Here is an 18,185-nt window from a genome sequence, read left to right as displayed (position 1 = left end):
ATGCCAATCCCCATTGCCACCCTCCTCCTCTCCTTCCTCGTCGCGGTCACCGTTCCCTCCTCCCGTGCCGCCGTCGACGCCGTCCCGCAGCCCAGAGGGTTCTACATAAACTGCGGGTCGGACAAGGAGGTGCAGTCAGGGAGCATCAGGTGGGTCCCGGACGCAGCGTTCATCGCCGTCGGCAACGCCTCCACGGTCAACAAGCCCAACATCCTGCCCGTCTTCTCCACGGTGCGCCACTTCCCGGACGCCACCGCGCGCAAGTACTGCTACACGCTCCCCGCCGTCAAGGGCTCCCGCTACCTCGTCCGCACCACCTACTTCTACGGCGGCTTCGACGGCGGCACAGACCCGCCCGTCTTCGACCAGATCGTCGACGGCACGCTATGGAGCGCCGTCAACACCACCGAGACCTCCCGCCGCGGCATGTCCACCTACTTCGAGATGGTGGCGCAGGCGCAGGGCAAGTCCATGAGCGTCTGCCTGGCCCGTCGCCCCGACACCAAGTCCAGCCCCTTCATCTCCTCCCTGGAGCTCGTCAACCTCGAGGACTCCATGTACAACACCACCGACTTCGGCAAGTACGTCCTCACCACCGTCGCGCGCAGCGCCCTCGGCGTCAAGGGCGACATCGTCAGGTACGCACGCACCGGCATCGGCATGCACGGCAATGGCATCGATCCTAACGACGTGGCATTACCAATTCTAGCTATCCAGATGACCAGTACAACCGGTACTGGGCGCCGTTCATGGACGGCAACCCGACGGTGGAGAGCCACTCGTCGATCTCGCCGATCGACTTCTGGAACCTGCCGCCGGCCAAGGCGCTCAAGGGCGGCATCACCACCAGCCGGGGGAAGAAGCTGACCGTGCAGTGGCCGCCTGTGGAGCTGCCCCTCGCCAGCTACTACGTGGCGCTCTACTTCCAGGACTCCCGCACCGCCAGCCCCTACAGCTGGCGCGTCTTCGACGTCGCCGTCAACGGCAAGGACTTCTTCCGGGGGCTCAACGCGTCGGCGGCGGGCGTCATGGTGTTCTCCAATATGTTGCAGCTGGCCGGCAAGACGGAGATCCTGCTCACGCCCAACGAGACGTCCCCCGTCGGCCCGCTGATCAACGCCGGAGAGATCTACCAGATCGTGCCCGTAGGCGGCAGGACCGCCACCAAAGATGGTATGTATGTATGTATGCCCTTTTGATTCAGACTGTTCATATGCAAACAGTTTCAGGCTGAAAATGGTATTCAGTTTGTGAGATTAATGTTTGGTGATGAAAAAGTTCAGGCTTCTTCTCCCTTATGTAGTGGTTGCCATGGAAGAACTCGCGAGGAGCCTCAAGAACCCGCCGCCAGACTGGGCCGGCGACCCTTGCCTGCCACCGCAGAACTCATGGACTGGGGTCAATTGCTCTGGGGACACGCCCGTGCGCGTCTTGTCACTGTGAGTATTCAGATTACACAAACTCTTGTGCTCTTGGTTCAGTTGCTAACAGTGCTCAAACTGAATATTTTTTATTAAATTTACACAATGAAATTGTCACATTATATGGCTGAAAGAAAGGACAGAGATTTGGTGCACATAAGCATCAGTGATCTCACTTCAAAAAATAAATTAAAAATCATATTTCTAAGCTTCATAAAAACCTGAAAATAAATCATGATGTAGCCGGTATTGTATCCCACGGTCGTGTAAATTTTCAACTGAAAATAATGTGTATTTTAGGCTGCACAAAAATAACAAATGCATAGATCTGAGTATAGTGATTCAAATCTACAAAAGAAAACAGATTTTGTCATTTTTGTATACGTTAAAAAACAAAACATTTGAAATTGAGATTTTGTAGGTCAGTGGGGTACATCATTAGTTACTTTTAGAATTTTGTTACATAATTTTTTAAAACATATAAATATAATTTTCGAATTTTTTAATCTAGCAAGAGCACTGGTGCCCAGGATCTAATATGACTTTTCGTGAAAGATACCACAATTCAGTAATCTGTGTTCGATATTGCTGTCATAATATGACCCCTGTTCTGTACTACAGGGATCTAAGAAACCGTACTCTTTCAGGATCGCTTCCCGACAGCATTGGAAACTTGACTGGGGTGCAAACCATGTAAGTGTTACAGATACCGAATGCCGAGTAAATGGACAAAATAGATCAATATTCCTGCCTCTGAATTATTTACCTTGCACCTGCAGTTTTCTCAGTGGCAACAAAATCTCAGGCCCCATACCTGACTTCAGCAGCATGCAAACCTTAACTGCATTGTAAGCTCATTGTCTACTTGGCTTGTTCTTGAACTATTCATCCTAGGATTATTCTGTCTCATCTTGCATGCTAACATTGCACATTTCAAAAGGCATCTAGATGGCAATCAGTTCAGTGGAACGATCAACCCGTCACTGGGAAACCTCACCAATCTTAAGGAGCTGTAAGTACTCAATTTCTCCTTCAATGTTTTTCCCTTGCTTTCTTTCCCTCATACATTTGCTCTGGACAATGCCAGATACCTGAACAACAACAATCTCACGGGACCAATACCAGCAAGCCTGAAAACCAAGCCTGGGCTTATCATGAGGTATGACAAGTAACGGATTTCTTCACTGAAGTTATTTATCCTTCCTGATGATATGCTTCGCATGAACAACTTGTAGGACTGAGGGGAACAAACTTCTATGAGGTTGGCAAGGAGAAAATATCCTGTGATGCTAATTGGCAATTGAATGGTGCACTTACGTATACACGAGAGGCAATTTGAAGAAGGGGGAAGAGTGAAAGGCTTCAGAAATTGTAGGATGACTCTGAATGTACCATGTTGTATGTGAGCTGAAGATTGATGTGATATATGGCACCCTTTTGAGCCACTGTGTCCTCCCTCCTAGAATTTTTGCTGTACATGTTGCATCTGACGGGTTTAGTTTAGGTACAATTTTTAGGTCAAAGAATCATTCCCAGGACTAAAAGCAGAAGGCGTATAATGTTCCATTAGAGATTGATGTAGGTCAGTAATATGTAGTAGCAGACACACAATTAGTTGATTACTTGCCACCTGATTTCATTGCCAGTACTGGTGGACATGTTAACATATTACATAAGCGAGGAATCCTGATAGATAAAGCTTACACCATGTTCCAACTTAGCGAGGAATCCTGATATATAAAGCTTACACCATGTTCCAACTTAGTGAGGAATCCTGATAGATAAAGCTTACACCATGTTCTAAATCCTGCTTGCCATCTAAGCCAGTGGTGGACATACCAACAAAATGCATAACTGCCCAGGCAACCATGCCCCAAATCCTGCTTGCCATCTAAGCCAGTGGTGGACATACCAACAAAATGCATAACTGCCCAGGCAACCATGCCCCAAATCCTACTTGCCACTGGTGGACATACCAACAAAATGCGTTACCGCATCCTGATAGATAAAGCTTAAACCATACCTAAATCCTACATACCATCTACCGATAGGTTAGTTCTTAGTAGTTGCATGGTGTCCTCACTCCGCTTCCTCGTTGTCATCATCAACAGTAGCTCGGATGATATGCACCTGAAAAGCAAATTCATTTAGTCAGATTATTCAGCAATAAACAATGTTGAGTTCACAACTCAATATCATTCAGATAGTGTTCAGTAGGTTTTCCAACCTTGAAGGTTGTAGGCTTGATGAGCTGGAAAACCGTCGCGTCTCCATCCTGAATCACATGATCCAAAGCAAAACCAGCCCAACCACCACTTAGCCCCTTCTTGTAGGCTAGGTAGTTGGTCCCAAATTCTTCATCTTTGTCATCCACCAAAGTGATAGTGCAATCTTTCTTTGGCATGTACAGGTCACAGAAATGGCTAGGCAAACCCTGTTGATCATCATCCAACCAAATCAGCACGCAGTACAAATCTAGAATACGAGATGAACTTTGAATTCACTAGGAAGGGCACATAATACCCACCAGCCAGAACCCTCGCACCACATGTGAATGCAACATCCGTTTCACAAAGGATGGGAATTCAGGGTCAAGTTGTGCTTCCAGCTCCTCAGCTTTTGTCTCTGCCTCCAACCTAGCTTTCATGGAAGGTGTTCCAGGTCTTGCCAAGTAGATGCTGCCAGATCGTTTCCTAGGAGACCACCTGCGGAAGAAATGGATAAATATGATGGAAGTTCTGTTACATTATGGGAGAAAGTACAGTTCTAGAGCTCCAATGTTGATGATAGCACGTCTTCACAAACCTTCCCACTCTCTCTCCATCCACCTGCCAATTGAAAAGCAATCTTAGTTAGTTGCAGAGAAGTAAACATGGAATTCCAGTTGATGATGTATGCTGACTAAACAGAAGCACTTGTCACGAAAATTTAGTACCGGGGTAGCATACATAATAAATTGAAACAACACGGAAGAATTGAACAGACAAAAAATGTGAAGTAAATATCATCTTCAGTTCAGCAACAGGCTGCAAGTTGCATTTAACTCTTAGTAGTTCACAACAAATTGACATGATCTGGGGCAATTGAACAGATACAAAACTGAAGTAAATATCATCTTCAGTTCTGCAACAGGATATAAGTTGTTTAACCCTTAGTAGTTCATAACAAATTGACATCATCTGGGACAGTTGCACAGATAAAAGTCCAAAATAAACATCATCTTCAGTTCAGCAACAGGCTGTACTTCAGTTACAGTTTTATTTAACTCTTAGGAGTAGTTCATAATAAACTGGCATAATCTGGGGTAATTGAATAGATAAAAAAATACGAAGTAAACATCATCTTCAGTTCAGCAACAGGCTGTACTTGAAGTTACAGTTGTTTTAAACTCTTGGTGGTTCATCCTAAATTTACATAATGTGCGGCAATTGAATAGACAAAAGCTGTGAAGTAAGTATCATGTTCAGTTATGCAACAGGATGTAGTTTCAGTTACATACAACTTATGAATCAGATGCCGGACCAAATCTATGCACGCGACCAGATGAAATACACGAGGTAGCAAACCTATGCGAAAATCACACGAAGAAAAAGCAGGCACATTTCCCCCAAATCTTATGGATCGAGGGAACAGGAACGGGTAGGTACCTCGGCGCAGGCGTCGGCGTACTTGATCTCGGGGAGGTCGGCCAGCCGGCGGGACCTCCTGGGAGGCGAGGGAGCCACCACCGCCGCCGCGTGGAAGATCCTGCGCCTCTTGTGCTTCTGCGCGGACGCGAACAGGAAACGAAACACACGATTAACCAGGGAGCGGAGCGGCGGCACAGGGCAAGGATGAGGAGGAGGAGGGATGGGTTACCATGGGGGACGGGGTCTTGGGGGCGACGGCGGCGGAGAGTTGGCGCAGGTTGAGCGCCTCCATCTTGCGCTTGTTCTCCTGCACCGTCCTCTCCCGCTCCGCCTCGTACGGCGACATCCCCTTCTTCTCGACCGCCATCGCCGCCGTGGATCGGAAGCCGAGGAGCAGGCGCGATTGGATTCTTGTGGAGGCAGGCGGCGGAGGGTTTAAGGCTGGGAATGGGAGGGGATTGGGGGTTTTCAAGGTGGAAATCGACCGTTGGAGAAACGCACGGGTAAAATGGTAAACAAACCGCCGCATATCTCGAAGCTGGCAGAAGCGTCTGTGGGCCGGGCCGGGCCGGGAACGGGGGAGGCCCACCCGCTCGCTCCGGCCCAGCGAGTCACCGCGGTGGACTTTGGGTTGTTCACACGAGTTGACTTGCTGTAGCCAGAAGAAGAAGAAAAAACAGTGGTTGGATCGCCTGCTGCGGCTGGTCGACGGCGGCGAGGATGAGGGTGGCGGTGACGGGCGCGACGGGGTACCTGGGAGGGCGCCTGTGCGCGGCGCTGGCGGGCGCGGGCCACGACGTGCGGGCGTTCGTGCGCCGCACCAGCGACGCATCCGGCATGCCGGACACCGTCGAGCTCGCCTACGGCGACGTCGGCGACGCGGACTCCCTCGCCGCCGCGTTCCACGGGTGCGACGCCGTCTTCCACGCCGCCGCGTCCGTCGAGCCGTGGCTCCCCGACCCCTCCGTCTTCACCACCGTACGTGTGCAACGCTTACCTGAACCGTGCTCCGGTCCACTTTCTTCAGATTTTGTTCTAGCGATTAGAGGTTGCTGTGGAAAATTGGGGGTGGTCAGGCTTGCGGTTTCTAGTTACCATTGTTCTACAGTCAACAATTAATCATAATGCATTGACGCTACGTTGCTTGATTCACCATGGATCTCTTGCAAGGTCGTCCTAAATCTGTTGTCAACCCGTTTAAGCTGCCTTGAGGGGAAATTTGAGCAGTACAGTAAGAATTAAGAAGGCACCGAATCTGAGAAAGTCCGAAAGAAATTAGCAAAACAGGGCGTGAAGCCAGAAGGCGTGTTAAAAAGTGTGTGTTGTTCTCTGATTAACAGGTCAATGTGAGAGGGCTTGAGAATGTGCTCAAGGCAGCCAAGAGAACACCGACAGTGAAGAAGATTGTATATACATCGTCATTCTTCGCGCTTGGCCCAACAGATGGATACGTCGCAGATGAGACACAGGTAATGTTGTAGTATTGGCTTTCGTCGTTTTCCATCTTGCTAGAATGATCCTTGCGCAGCAACTTCGTCCAGTAGGTTCTGTTACAGGCTATTGTCAATGTCTCAAATTCTGCTGTTGTTAGCTGACATGTCCGTGTGCATACGACCATACTTTACTGACAGTTACTCTTGTTCACTTCATTGCATTGAACTATAAATTGTAGGTTTTCTATAATTGTGACATCTTGAAACCTGGCTGTCCTGGTTACGTACACTATCTCCAAGAACAATGCTGATTGATTCAGTAACACCCTTCTAACTGCTACTCTGCTAGTAAAATTCCAAACGTAAATTCTGATTAATTGGATTAGTGGAGTACCGAATGCTTTGAACTATATACATCTATGCAAAAGCTTTTGCACAAACGCTGCAGAATGAAACAGAGCTAAATGTTCTAAATTGCAGATGCATCAAGGGAAAACATTTTGCACGGAGTACGAGAAATCAAAGGTTCTTGCGGATAGAATTGCATTGCAGGCAGCAGCGGAGGGAGTGCCAATAACCATTGTCTACCCAGGAGTTATCTACGGTCCTGGAAAACTTACAACTGGAAACCTTGTCTCCCGCATTGTATGAGAACCTTCTTGCCCGTGAATATGCCATTTTAGTTATTTATGTCTTATTGGTGCATGGTTAACCTGGCAAATAGTCATGGGCAGAAATTGAACCTCGGTGCATCTTGCAGTTAATTGAAAGGTTTAATGGCCGTCTACCTGGTTACATCGGAGATGGGTATGACAGGGAATCATTCTGCCATGTCGATGATGTTGTTAGTGGGCACATAGCAGCTATGGAGAAGGGCGGAGTCGGCGAAAGATATCTCCTCACCGGAGAAAACAAGTCGTTCATGCAGATTTTCAACATGGCTGCTAGTATCACAAGCACAAAAGCTCCTTCATTCCATGTACCGCTCTGGGCGATTGAAATTTATGGGTGGATTTCAGTTTTCATTTCTCGCATCACTGGAAAGCTCCCACTGATCAGTTACCCTGTATGTCCACTTGTCCAATAATTTGTGGTCTACGCATTTAAATTTACTATTTGCACATAGTGTGTGCTTTTGTGTTAATAGTGTCTTCATGATGTGGATTGCAGACGGTGCGTGTTCTTAGACATCAATGGGCGTATTCATGTGACAAAGCAAAGAGAGAACTGGGCTACAGTCCAAGAAACTTAACCGAAGGTCTAGCTGAGATGCTTTTATGGCTCAAGGATGAAAAGCTGATAAAATTTTAGAGTTTTGCCCTTTTGTTGGTACTCTGTTATATGTTACACTTCATGTACACTGATATTTCTTATGTACTAGAATCTTTGACATGTATATACTTCGGTATACCACTACGTTGTTGTATCAAGAAGCCGAGATGTAATAAATGTACTATTGAGTCCATACAATGAAAGAAGAAATAGAATTATTTTCAAACAGATATTGGTTCATCCCATGTATGCTGCAATTGCTTTCCTGTGTGTACTACAGTCCGTGAAACTTAAAGGTCTAGCTGAGGTGTTTTAATGGCTCAAAATGACGAACTGGTCAAATCTAAGAGTTTTTCCATTTGTTGGTGCTTTCTATTATATGTCACACTTCATGTACACTCTTGATCCTTTCTATGTACCTTTGACGTGCATATATAGTTTGGTATGCCACTATGTTGTTGTATCAAGAAGTTGAGATGTAATAATGTAATATGGAGTCCATACAATTAAGGAAGAAATAGTATTGTTTTCAAACAAATACTGGTTGATTCTATGTAGGTTGCAATTGCACAAGTAGATGCTTCTGTTGTACTATTCAAAGCAAGATAAATTCAAATTTGAAGTCCAATGCAAGAAAAGAAAAAGTCACTTTTATGCCAGTTGAACATTTGAGAGATATGCGACATATGCCAGATTTTTTGGATCAAGACATGACATTACAAATATAGTCCAGATTGAAGCTCAGCAAGAAAATGCTAAGCCAGAGAAACAGAGAATACCACGAGCAATTTATGCAACATTCAGCCTTTCGATAATTCTGAGTGCCGAATAATCAATGTGCAGTTACAGGATGGAATACTCAACTGAGCACTTTCTATGGTAACTACATTTAGCACATAAAACGTCTCCTTTGAAGAGTTCTGCTCGATCAAATAATCAGTGAGAAGGTTCAAACCCAGAAGATCAGGCCAATTCTTGCAGCAGTTTCTGCAGCGCATCAGGAACAAGTGGAATGCGGAGGCAATCTTGGCCATCAGAGTGCTTTTTAATCTTTATAAGATCATGATCTTTAAACTCTGTCAGGTGGGAGTTCAATGTCACTTGGCTACTCACCAGGAAGCGCTCACGACATTTCGTATACAGGCTGCTGACAGGCATACCTGACAAACAATGCAAATGCGGTTAAGCATACAGAACATGGTAATACAGGAAAAATAAGTTGACATGGCAGGCTGCCCTGTGCTTCTCAAGAACAAACACAAACTTGCCTTCCTCTTTTTCATTCGCCAACTGATATTCAGCGAGAACTCTAAAGACACTTTGTGCATTTGGTGTCAGACTCTGAAGAACAACAAGGGCAGTTTTTGTGGTTTGTGCATGACCACCACTAGCAAGTATCAATGGGTAGAACACACATTCAACATTGTAAGGTGCAAATGTAGGGACATGGTACCAACTCCACTTGAACTGTGTGTGTACCATCTTCTTGTCCCACACTGCAGTAAATCAGTAATTACCAGTTAAGGATACCTTGAACAATGATAGAATTAGAAAAGGATGAAGCTAAAGGTGCCCATGTCTTGAACTTACATAAAGGTGCATTGACATGATCTACCGAGGCAACAATGCAGATTCGTCGACAGCAAGAAACTTGTGCTAGACACTGCTGTGATTCAGCATCACGCAACGCAGGTCCATCAATATTGTGAATAAGAAGGCACACGCCATCATGACCATCTTCTGATGTTTGGTTGTTTAAAAACGAGATAATATCATCTATTGATTGGGACGCAAAGTTTTGTGATAACTGGGACTTTTTTCCTGACTGTTTTTTCTGCTTAAGTTTTGTTTGCTCCCAAAATATTTCAGCTATTGCTGCTATTACCTGAAAAAAAAAGACGAACAGAGAGGAAATTGGTACTTTTAAGAGCCTTGAGACAGAAATATTTCCACAATATGATAGCATGAAATGGAAGCATTTCCTGATTCACATAAGCAATTCAAATGCAGATGCATATTCTATTATTCTTAAGGTGTCAAAATCAATAATCATTTTTTTGAGAATTCAAAATCAATAATCTTGATGTGCAAAGCAACATTGTCCACAAACTTCCTTTCAGGTGCTCCGTGGTCCATACAACTAAAAGCCCATGTTTTTGACAGCAGCTCGAACAATACATTATGAAAAATCTATAAAACAAATAAAAGGCCACATGCTTTTAGTTCCTAACTCCATTAGGGAACAAAAGCTAAAACCAATTCGTGGCTGGGGGTACTGTTTGATAGTAGAAACTAAGCTTGTAACGAATTGATCCCTTCAGAGTTTACTTTATTTGCCCATGAAGATTGAAAGGTCAAAAGAACTGCTTGTGATACATGTTTAACGGATTTCTGAAGTTTCTAAACGACAGTGTAACAAAAGCCAACTATTCTACAGGCAAGAGATGAATATTAGACAGAGTGCCATACTTGCTTCAAGTTGATGGAGGGGAGATAGCCATTGACCACAATGACAGTGAAATCAGTCAAGGTCGTGGAGGCGAAATCCTCGAGCAAGAGCTTCTTCGACCCAAAGCCATACATCAAGAGCCCAAAACCGCACCTACAGCAGAGCAGTACAGCCATTCACTTGGATCAATATTTAGTACTACCTCTGTCCATTTTTAGATGTCAAATATTTGTCTAAATTCGAATGTATCTAGATACTTTTTAGGCATAGATACATTCAAATTTAGACGAACCACTGGACATCTATTAACGGACGGATAGTACAAGCAGAAATGAAATGCAGCTTATGGCGCCTGTCGCGCTTATTAGCATTGGAACAAGAACTGACCTTAGCTCGAAAAGCCAGTTGCGGTACTGGTCCTTGTAGCTGCTGATGAGGGCGTCAATCTCCTTCTCGTGCTTTGGGGGTATCTCGGCGAGGGACTCTCGCAGCACCTGCGCGCGCAGATCCCAGATCAGTAGATTGTAGGAACTTAAACGAGGAGCGGGGGAGGGGAAGAGGTGGTCAGAGGGATCCGAGGAGAGGAGGAATTCTAGACCTGCTCGTCGACGAGATTGAGGTCGGCGAGCTTGCCGGCGGCGCCGGCGCGGGCGCGCTTCTTGGCGGAGGAGGGCTCCTTCTCCTTGGCGAGGAAATAGCTCCTGGAGAAGCCCGCCTCCTCCACCTCCTCGTCCTCGGAGCCGGAGCTGGCCGCCGCAGCCGCGTGGCCGCCTCTCGGAGCCATAGGAATTCGCCTCCTCTTGCTCCTACTCAGCCGCCGCCGCCGCCGCAAGGATGGAGGACGGGAAGGGGAACGGGCGGGCGGTTAACCTGTCGAAACACCTGCCGTTCCCGCGCTTCGTTGCTTCTTCCCGCGGAAATGCCTTTGTGGGCTGGGCTGGCCAGGCAGTTTTGCTCGGTCTCGCTAATATTTAACTCTTTGTAGTGTGAAATATACCAGAAATCAAACAAAAATTACACTAACAATAAAAAAAGGAAAACGCTTCTCATCCGGCGACCGATGGAGGGAAAAGGATCGCTCGCTCGGTTCCACGTCCGTTGCTGGGCCGCGGTTCGCTGGCTTGCCTGGTATCTGGCCCATCAGCTGTTCGTCCGCATGGCTCATCACCTGTTCGCCCACACGTTCGACCCAGCACTTAACACACATAGAGACCAGTTGCTGGTGCATAGAGACCAATTGCTAGCCTAGCACTCAACGTTCGGCCCGATTTTTGTTGTATTCGTGCGTGAATTTATGTAAAGATAGTTGGTATTTTTTGTTGTAATTCATTATGTACCAAATTAAATTTTGCTTGACCACTTTGAAGTGCAAACATATATATTTTGTTTTAACCATTTCAGACTTTTGTACAAATAGTTGGTGGATTTTGTTGTATTCAATATGTAGCAAATTAATTGTTACTTCACCACTTTGCAGTGTTTGCAAATATATAGACTTTTGTTGTAATCGTTTGACACCTTTGTAAAAAGAGTTTGCGATTTTTGTTGTAATTCAATCTGTAGCAAATTAAATACCGCTTTACCACTTTGCATCATTTTGCAAACATATTGATTTTTTATTGTAATCGTCTGTGACTTTTTGTAAAAGAGGTTGGTGACTTTTGTTGTAACTAAATATGTAGCAAATTAATTATTGTTTAACCAACTTTTGATGGCCACAAAACACATGCTTTTTTGTTGTAATAGTTGTTAGTTTGTTGTTGTAATTGTTATGTATTTATGTTGTAAACCAACCTATAGGAAAATAATTGTTGTTTAACCACTTTTTGTAACATTAATTTTTTTACATTTATTGTGAAATTTTTGTTGTAATAGTACATATCTTTTGTAGGTTGAGTCGGTTTGGTGTAGTACTCAGTATGACTTGAATCAATCGTAGAGTGGTATTTTTGTTGTAAATATTGAGAAGGTTAGGCCAAAGGGATACACCAATTTGGTTTAAGTGGGAAAGTAAAGGACTGCGGGTTGAGTTTACAAAAAGTAGGGGGCAAATCACAAAATTCGTGTTACAGTTAATTCGGTCTGTCGGATCGCAATCGGACGGCGCGGAGGACAACCGATTTTTGGCTCCATATCCGGCGCCCGACGCGTAGCGTTGCCCCTAAAAATCCTACTTCAATAAAAAAAGTACACCGTTATTTCTCTAAAAAAATAAAAAAATAATGTGTACAGTTTGTCCACAAGCTCAATACTTTGGAATGTGAAAACATTACAAGAAATCAAAATACAAACTGAGCTCACTTCTTGTAGCAGACCAATAGGTATCAGATCTACAGGAGAAATGCCATTGCATTTTGCATGCTTATCTCATGCACGAAACCACTATGTTTACTTACAAACCAATAGGTATCATGTCCTACAAATAGCAAAACTTAATGATATTTGGCAGCACAAATCGTGAAGCACGAAATAAGGACTGTCGGATTGTGTGTCGGGTGGCGACGGCCATTTTAATGAGAAATTTTATTCTTTTCTTTGAAATTTTATCTTTTTTTGCAAAAATAAATTAACATATCCACGTCCTGCATTCCAGTGAATTGTTTTGTTTGCAAATTAACTCCTACAATCGAAGAAAAATACTCCTGCACCCAATGGAAAAACTCTGCTCGGTGGTGTCTCCTTGAACGAGGAAGCTTTGGTGCAATTCTATTTGCTCGAACCCATCCTCAGCCATGGGTGAAAATTTTCCCATCCTTGTCCTCGTAGGGTCGTTTCCTGTTTCTGTGGGGAACCCGCGAGTCAAACAATTAGCGGACTCAACACACTAACATCATTCACATTAACCATATGAGCGGTCCAATAGAAAAATCGCCAAATTTAGTAATTGCAACGACTATACAAGCTGCAAAACTAGATTGGTGAGACGAGAGAAGCGGTGAGGAGTAGTCGGGTCGGCTGGACACGGGTAAGGGATGTCGAAGGAGCCAATGCCGAAGGTAGGGGCGATGTGGTGTGAGGAGGCATACGAGGAAAGAATAATGAGAAATGTGGTCACATGAGTTAGGGTTCTTGGGAGGGGGTTGATGGTTGGCCGCAAAACAAGTGAAAATATGGGAGAGATAAGTGAAAGATAAGATTGAGTTTTGTGGTATGCGGGCCATAGTAGATGGATGGTAGAGAGACATGGTGGGTATTGTATCGTGCCTACCAAAACCGACGAGCTTGGGTGTGCTTACACATCCACAACCTTGTAGAGACGAAATGACCCATCCATGTGACCATGTCACATATTCGGGTAAAAAACACATTGAGATGCTGGTTTCATGTACCCATTATGACGCTTATTATCTCTCCACTACTTTCTTGGTTCCTAATTATTGATCAAAACTAGCCAACAAAGCCTTAGATACATCACAGAACAAAAAGTCTATGAGAGCATCCAACACAAGATTATGTTAGAATCGCTTTAATTCAGTTACAAGGATGAAGTAATAAAAAAAATGGTAGTCACTGCAGACTGAATTTACTCCTTTTTGGGCTTCAACTATAGAAACCAGCTACACTAATGATGGTCACTACAAATTTCTGATTGAGAAGTTTAATGGATTAGCCAATGCAGCATTCCTTGTACTCTTCATTCTTGCATTTTAAGATACAGAGGATCATCATCTCATATTTTATATTAAGTCGATCACAGATGCGTAGGAATCAACCAAAATGAAGTCTGTGCAGATTGCTCTGCCGCATCACCGCAAGGTTCCCGCACTTCCTCCGTCTTGTGTTCAATGTCATACACGCGCAAGCAGCCGTCGAACGGGCTCATCCAGTAGACGCTGCTGGGCAGCAACCCGAAGGTGGTAGCCGGACACCAGCCCGCGAAAGTGCGGCTTGACCCTACGAGGATCGCGCGGTCGCCGATCCCGTCCACCCTAACAGCTTCCTTTCTCTCGAAATCCAGGCGGTACACTCCCATGTCCTTGACCGCATGGAAGTCCATGTCGCGGAAGAAGATGTAGGTCACGTAGAGCTCCCCGTCGAGGTCGAGGAGGTAAGGCGACGCCGCGGCCACGTAGCCCTCGGCCGGGACGAGCTGCACCCCCTTCATGGGCACGACGCTGAACACCGGCTCTCCCGCCGGCGAGAACTCGAGCACGCCGATCTCGTCGGCCGGCCGCTGGTAATAGAACCTGCCGCCGCACGACGCCGGACGGTACATTACCCTCTTCGTCGGGCCGACGTAGTCGGCAGGTACACGAACGCTTCCCACGTCGTACTCGTGGCCGACCCACCCGGCGGAGCCTCCGGCGCCGACGCGGCAGTACCACATGAGGTTCGTGGACTTGTCGGCGAGCAGCACCGTGCAGCCAGCGCCGTCGGTGGGCTCGGCCGACAGCACGCAGCCGGCGTTCACGGGCGGCCTGGCGAGCGACGGCAGCGCGATTCTGTTCTTCTGCCGCTGCCGGCCGTGCGGGCTCCATAGGTAGGTGGCGCGCGTGGCCGGGTCCCAGACGAGCACCCAGCCGTGCGAGGTCACCCAGCTCAGCTTGTTGCCGCGCAGCAGCTCGCCGATGTCGTCCCCGTCCCCAGGGCGGTGCGTGCCGTCTGAGACGCTGTAGAGCGTGCTGCGTTGCTCGTCGCCATTGTGGAAGACGAGGCACGGCAGCGATGAGACTAGCGGTGGCGGGGCTGCCGACGACGTTGCCATGTGCGCGGATCGAGATCGTGCGCTGTTTCTTTTTCCTTGAGATCTGCCTCCTACTGGTTGCTCACGTATTGTTTGCGGCAGGCGATTACAACTCGTGTGTAATGTGGGATGACAGAGCCCTAAACTTCCGATCCTCACATTAGCCGTATAGTCGGGAGTTCCGTACAATCGAGTCGGTACAAGAAAGAGTCCTATACGTACGGACATATACCACGACGAAAGGAAGCTTCCGGATTAATCTAAAGCATACCGGATCAGTCTCTTGAAGATACGTATAGGGATAAGGTGCACGTGTATTTCCATAAGGGTCAATTTTTTATTCTTTCCAATTTTATGGCTTTTTATATGTAACAAGGTATAAAATGAACAACTTATACTATTTTTTTTAACATATGAACAACTTATACTATACAAGGTAACGAAACACAAGTAGAACAAGTAAAAAGAGAACGAGGTAACCAGAATGAATGAAGACACGAGACATGAGAAATTGTTTCCTATAGTTTCATTTTTGTTAGGGGAAGTACTTATACTTTGGAGATGTGTGGTGCCACAAAGCCTTCAACTTCTTCTCCGGTCAATCCACGAGAAAGGTGAATCCACTTCTTCACTATGTGGTGTCGGTAAAAGTGGCTACCAAACCTTTACACAAGGTTGGGACACAACACCACAACTCAATTGGAGACTTCCAACACCATCTTCGAATTGTACAACACCAAGCAAGCTTCTTGATGTTCTCTCACATGGATCTCCACAAAAGAAGATCTAGGGTTACAAGTTACACAAGAAAATAAAGTGGGAATTCAAACCCCTTTGGTATAGATGTAGATCTAGCCATCTTCCTTCACTTTCCCAAAGGTATGGTTGATTTGCTTGGTTAGAGAGGGAGATCCACGCACTTGAAGCTCAACAACAATAGCGGAGAGAGGGGAAAAAAGGAGATGTATCCCTGAGAAAGAAGGGATGTCTATTTATAGGTCCCCTCAGACAGTTGCACAATCACGGGGTCGGAATGTCTAGGGTTAGTTGAGGCCAGATATTCCGGAGTCAAAGACATCCCAAAGGGCCGGATATTTCTCCTCTGGAAATTTAGAGTTTCTAGTGTAGGATTTGTAGACCAATGCCCCCCCACTACGAGTTGGCATGCACCGTGGTGGGGGCTCGGCCATTGGGTTGGAAATACCGACCTTGGCTAGGCCGGTTATTCCAGCCCTACCAAACCTCTAATATCTCTTTTTATGCGTGAGTTTACCAGTCTTGGTGGGGACCGAATATTGGACCAGACATTTTCGCCCCCTTGAGGCTGGATATTCCGCCTCTGTGACTTTGTGCAACAAAAAAGAAATCAGAGTTTCTTTCCTCTCCATTGTTTCGAGACACATACACCGAAACCAGAAAACCTAACACCTAGGTCCCATGGTAGACTAAAGCCTAGCAGTTCGATATTCGAGATTTGGAGGTTTCTCATCCGTCTTGTGCATCTACTAATATTTAACAAAAAACCGCACATAGTAAAATTTTATTCTACTACTGTTGTTATCAAACACACAAAATACAAAAAATGAGACTTCGCACTTTCGGAGATGTTTCTGATACTGGGTCGAGGATGTGACACATGTCCAATTCTTCTCTAATATAGCAATTGCTTCAACATAGCAAAAAGATACTTCGTTTCACTTGATTGTAGAAAAAGGTAGACCTAAAAAATAAGAAAAAGACTTGTTGGACAAAACTGTCCGTGAGAACTTCACGGAGACCTCGTAGCATTTGTTTTTTTAGTTTTTGCACACAAAAAGTCCGCCACCCACCACCAGTTCACTAGCGTGAAATCCTAGCCCTCCGCCCCATCTCATAGTCAGGCGGCGTGCACCTATCCGCTTTGCTTGAGCGCATTGTCAACAACTACGCAATGCATCTCTCTGCCATGCCGAACTGCACCATCTGAGGCGGCAGCACAGACCTAGACCGCAGTTGCGTGCACGTCTTCGACATGCCAGACCGCATCGCCTGCCGTAGTGGCGAGCACCTCTTCACAAGGCCAGACCGCACAATCTGACAATAACTAGCTAGGTGCTTCCCCAATCGCTCGGATCTATGGTTAATGTTGGAGGACATTAGGATCCATGATACTGTATCAATAATATTGTTTATGGGTTAGTGCGCATTAGGATTTGTAAAATAGCATTTCTTATTTAGGACATTTTGTACTATTTAACATTTATTTGTTGATTGCATCAGTGCCACGGACCTTGTTAGGTAGTCAATGAGTTGGCAATTAAAATCAATGATTGAATCGAGTTCCCATTGTGTAATGTGCTGCCACAAAGTCTTCAATAATTAGCCGGTGATTACATCAAATAGGTATGTGTTGGATGAAGGTGGGCTACAGCCCAGCAAGGCGTATACAATTTCTGAAATCTCAAGACCCATTACGTAGTCAGCTTGGAGACAATTTTGGGGATAAAATTAAGTTCCACATTACTAGCTGGGAGAGAGTTGAAGTAGCTTATAAGGGATGATATTCTAGTCTTCATAAGTGAGTGAGACTAGAAGAGTTTACGCGTACTCCTCTTTCTTCTCCTCTACCGCCGCTCGCCCCACCATGATTTGCATGCGCGTCACGTTTCGTGAATCAAGTTCGAGTTAGAAACCCCTTTTGTGGAGGGAAACTCGAATCCGCAACAACTTGCGGGTGTATCCTATTTTTTGTGAGACTTTCAAGTTTCCGAAAAATGTAAACTAAAATTCTGGACATACATTGTGTTGTATCTTGTGCATGCATCTATGAAGTTTCATCCAAAAATACGATAATATGTGATCTACATAAAAGAACAAATGATGTAAATAGTACGTCACACTATTTACATATGTCTTCTCTTATTTACACAGGTCACATATTATCATATTTTTACATGAAACTTCATATATGCACAAGATACAACACAATGTATGACAAAAAATTTAGTTTGCATTTCTTTTTGAAAACTTAGAAGTGTCACAAAAAATTGAAGGAGATATGCCCTAGAGGCAATAATAAAGTGGTTATTATTTATATCTCTATGTTTATGATAAATGTTTATATGTCATGCTATAATTGTATTAACCGAAACATTAGTACATGTGTGATATGTAGACAAACAAGAAGTCCCGAGTATGCCTCTTAAACTAGCTTGTTGATTAATGGATGATTAGTTTCATAATCATGAACATTGGATGTTATTAATAACAAGGTTATGTCATTATATGAATGATGTAATGGACACACCCAATTAAGCG

The 18,185-nt window shown here is 45.3% G+C and overlaps 4 protein-coding genes across 4 annotated transcripts; 2 read left to right on the top strand and 2 right to left on the bottom strand.

Annotated features, from left to right (window-relative positions):
- LOC124694893 (probable LRR receptor-like serine/threonine-protein kinase At1g67720) lies at positions 1-2,681 on the top strand. Its single transcript, XM_047227820.1, has 8 exons — positions 1-638; positions 710-1,173; positions 1,304-1,439; positions 2,043-2,114; positions 2,201-2,269; positions 2,362-2,433; positions 2,509-2,580; positions 2,657-2,681. Exons 1-8 carry the CDS (start codon positions 1-3, stop codon positions 2,679-2,681), a joined length of 1,548 nt encoding a protein of 515 aa, XP_047083776.1.
- An 819-nt stretch (positions 2,682-3,500) lies between these two features.
- Positions 3,501-5,417, bottom strand: LOC124698913 (B3 domain-containing protein Os03g0184500-like). Its single transcript, XM_047231305.1, has 6 exons — positions 5,280-5,417; positions 5,069-5,185; positions 4,227-4,249; positions 3,949-4,126; positions 3,649-3,855; positions 3,501-3,551 (listed from the first exon to the last, which is right to left on the bottom strand). Exons 1-6 carry the CDS (start codon positions 5,415-5,417, stop codon positions 3,501-3,503), a joined length of 714 nt encoding a protein of 237 aa, XP_047087261.1.
- A 352-nt stretch (positions 5,418-5,769) lies between these two features.
- On the top strand, positions 5,770-7,983 carry LOC124696327 (putative dihydroflavonol 4-reductase). The gene is made up of 5 exons (XM_047229060.1): positions 5,770-6,028; positions 6,391-6,519; positions 6,964-7,128; positions 7,244-7,549; positions 7,654-7,983. The coding sequence occupies exons 1-5, from the start codon at positions 5,771-5,773 to the stop codon at positions 7,792-7,794; spliced, it is 999 nt and encodes a 332-aa protein (XP_047085016.1). The 5' UTR covers position 5,770; the 3' UTR covers positions 7,795-7,983.
- A 735-nt stretch (positions 7,984-8,718) lies between these two features.
- LOC124696866 (origin of replication complex subunit 2-like) lies at positions 8,719-10,988 on the bottom strand. The gene is made up of 6 exons (XM_047229534.1): positions 10,803-10,988; positions 10,592-10,698; positions 10,225-10,357; positions 9,346-9,640; positions 9,024-9,251; positions 8,719-8,915 (listed from the first exon to the last, which is right to left on the bottom strand). Exons 1-6 carry the CDS (start codon positions 10,986-10,988, stop codon positions 8,719-8,721), a joined length of 1,146 nt encoding a protein of 381 aa, XP_047085490.1.
- Between the last annotated feature and the right edge of the window lie 7,197 nt (positions 10,989-18,185).

This window comes from Lolium rigidum, chromosome 3, assembly GCF_022539505.1.
Source record: "Lolium rigidum isolate FL_2022 chromosome 3, APGP_CSIRO_Lrig_0.1, whole genome shotgun sequence".
NCBI lineage: Eukaryota > Viridiplantae > Streptophyta > Magnoliopsida > Poales > Poaceae > Lolium > Lolium rigidum.
Note: the sequence above shows the minus strand (reverse complement) of the source record. Positions and strands in the feature narration are given on the sequence as shown.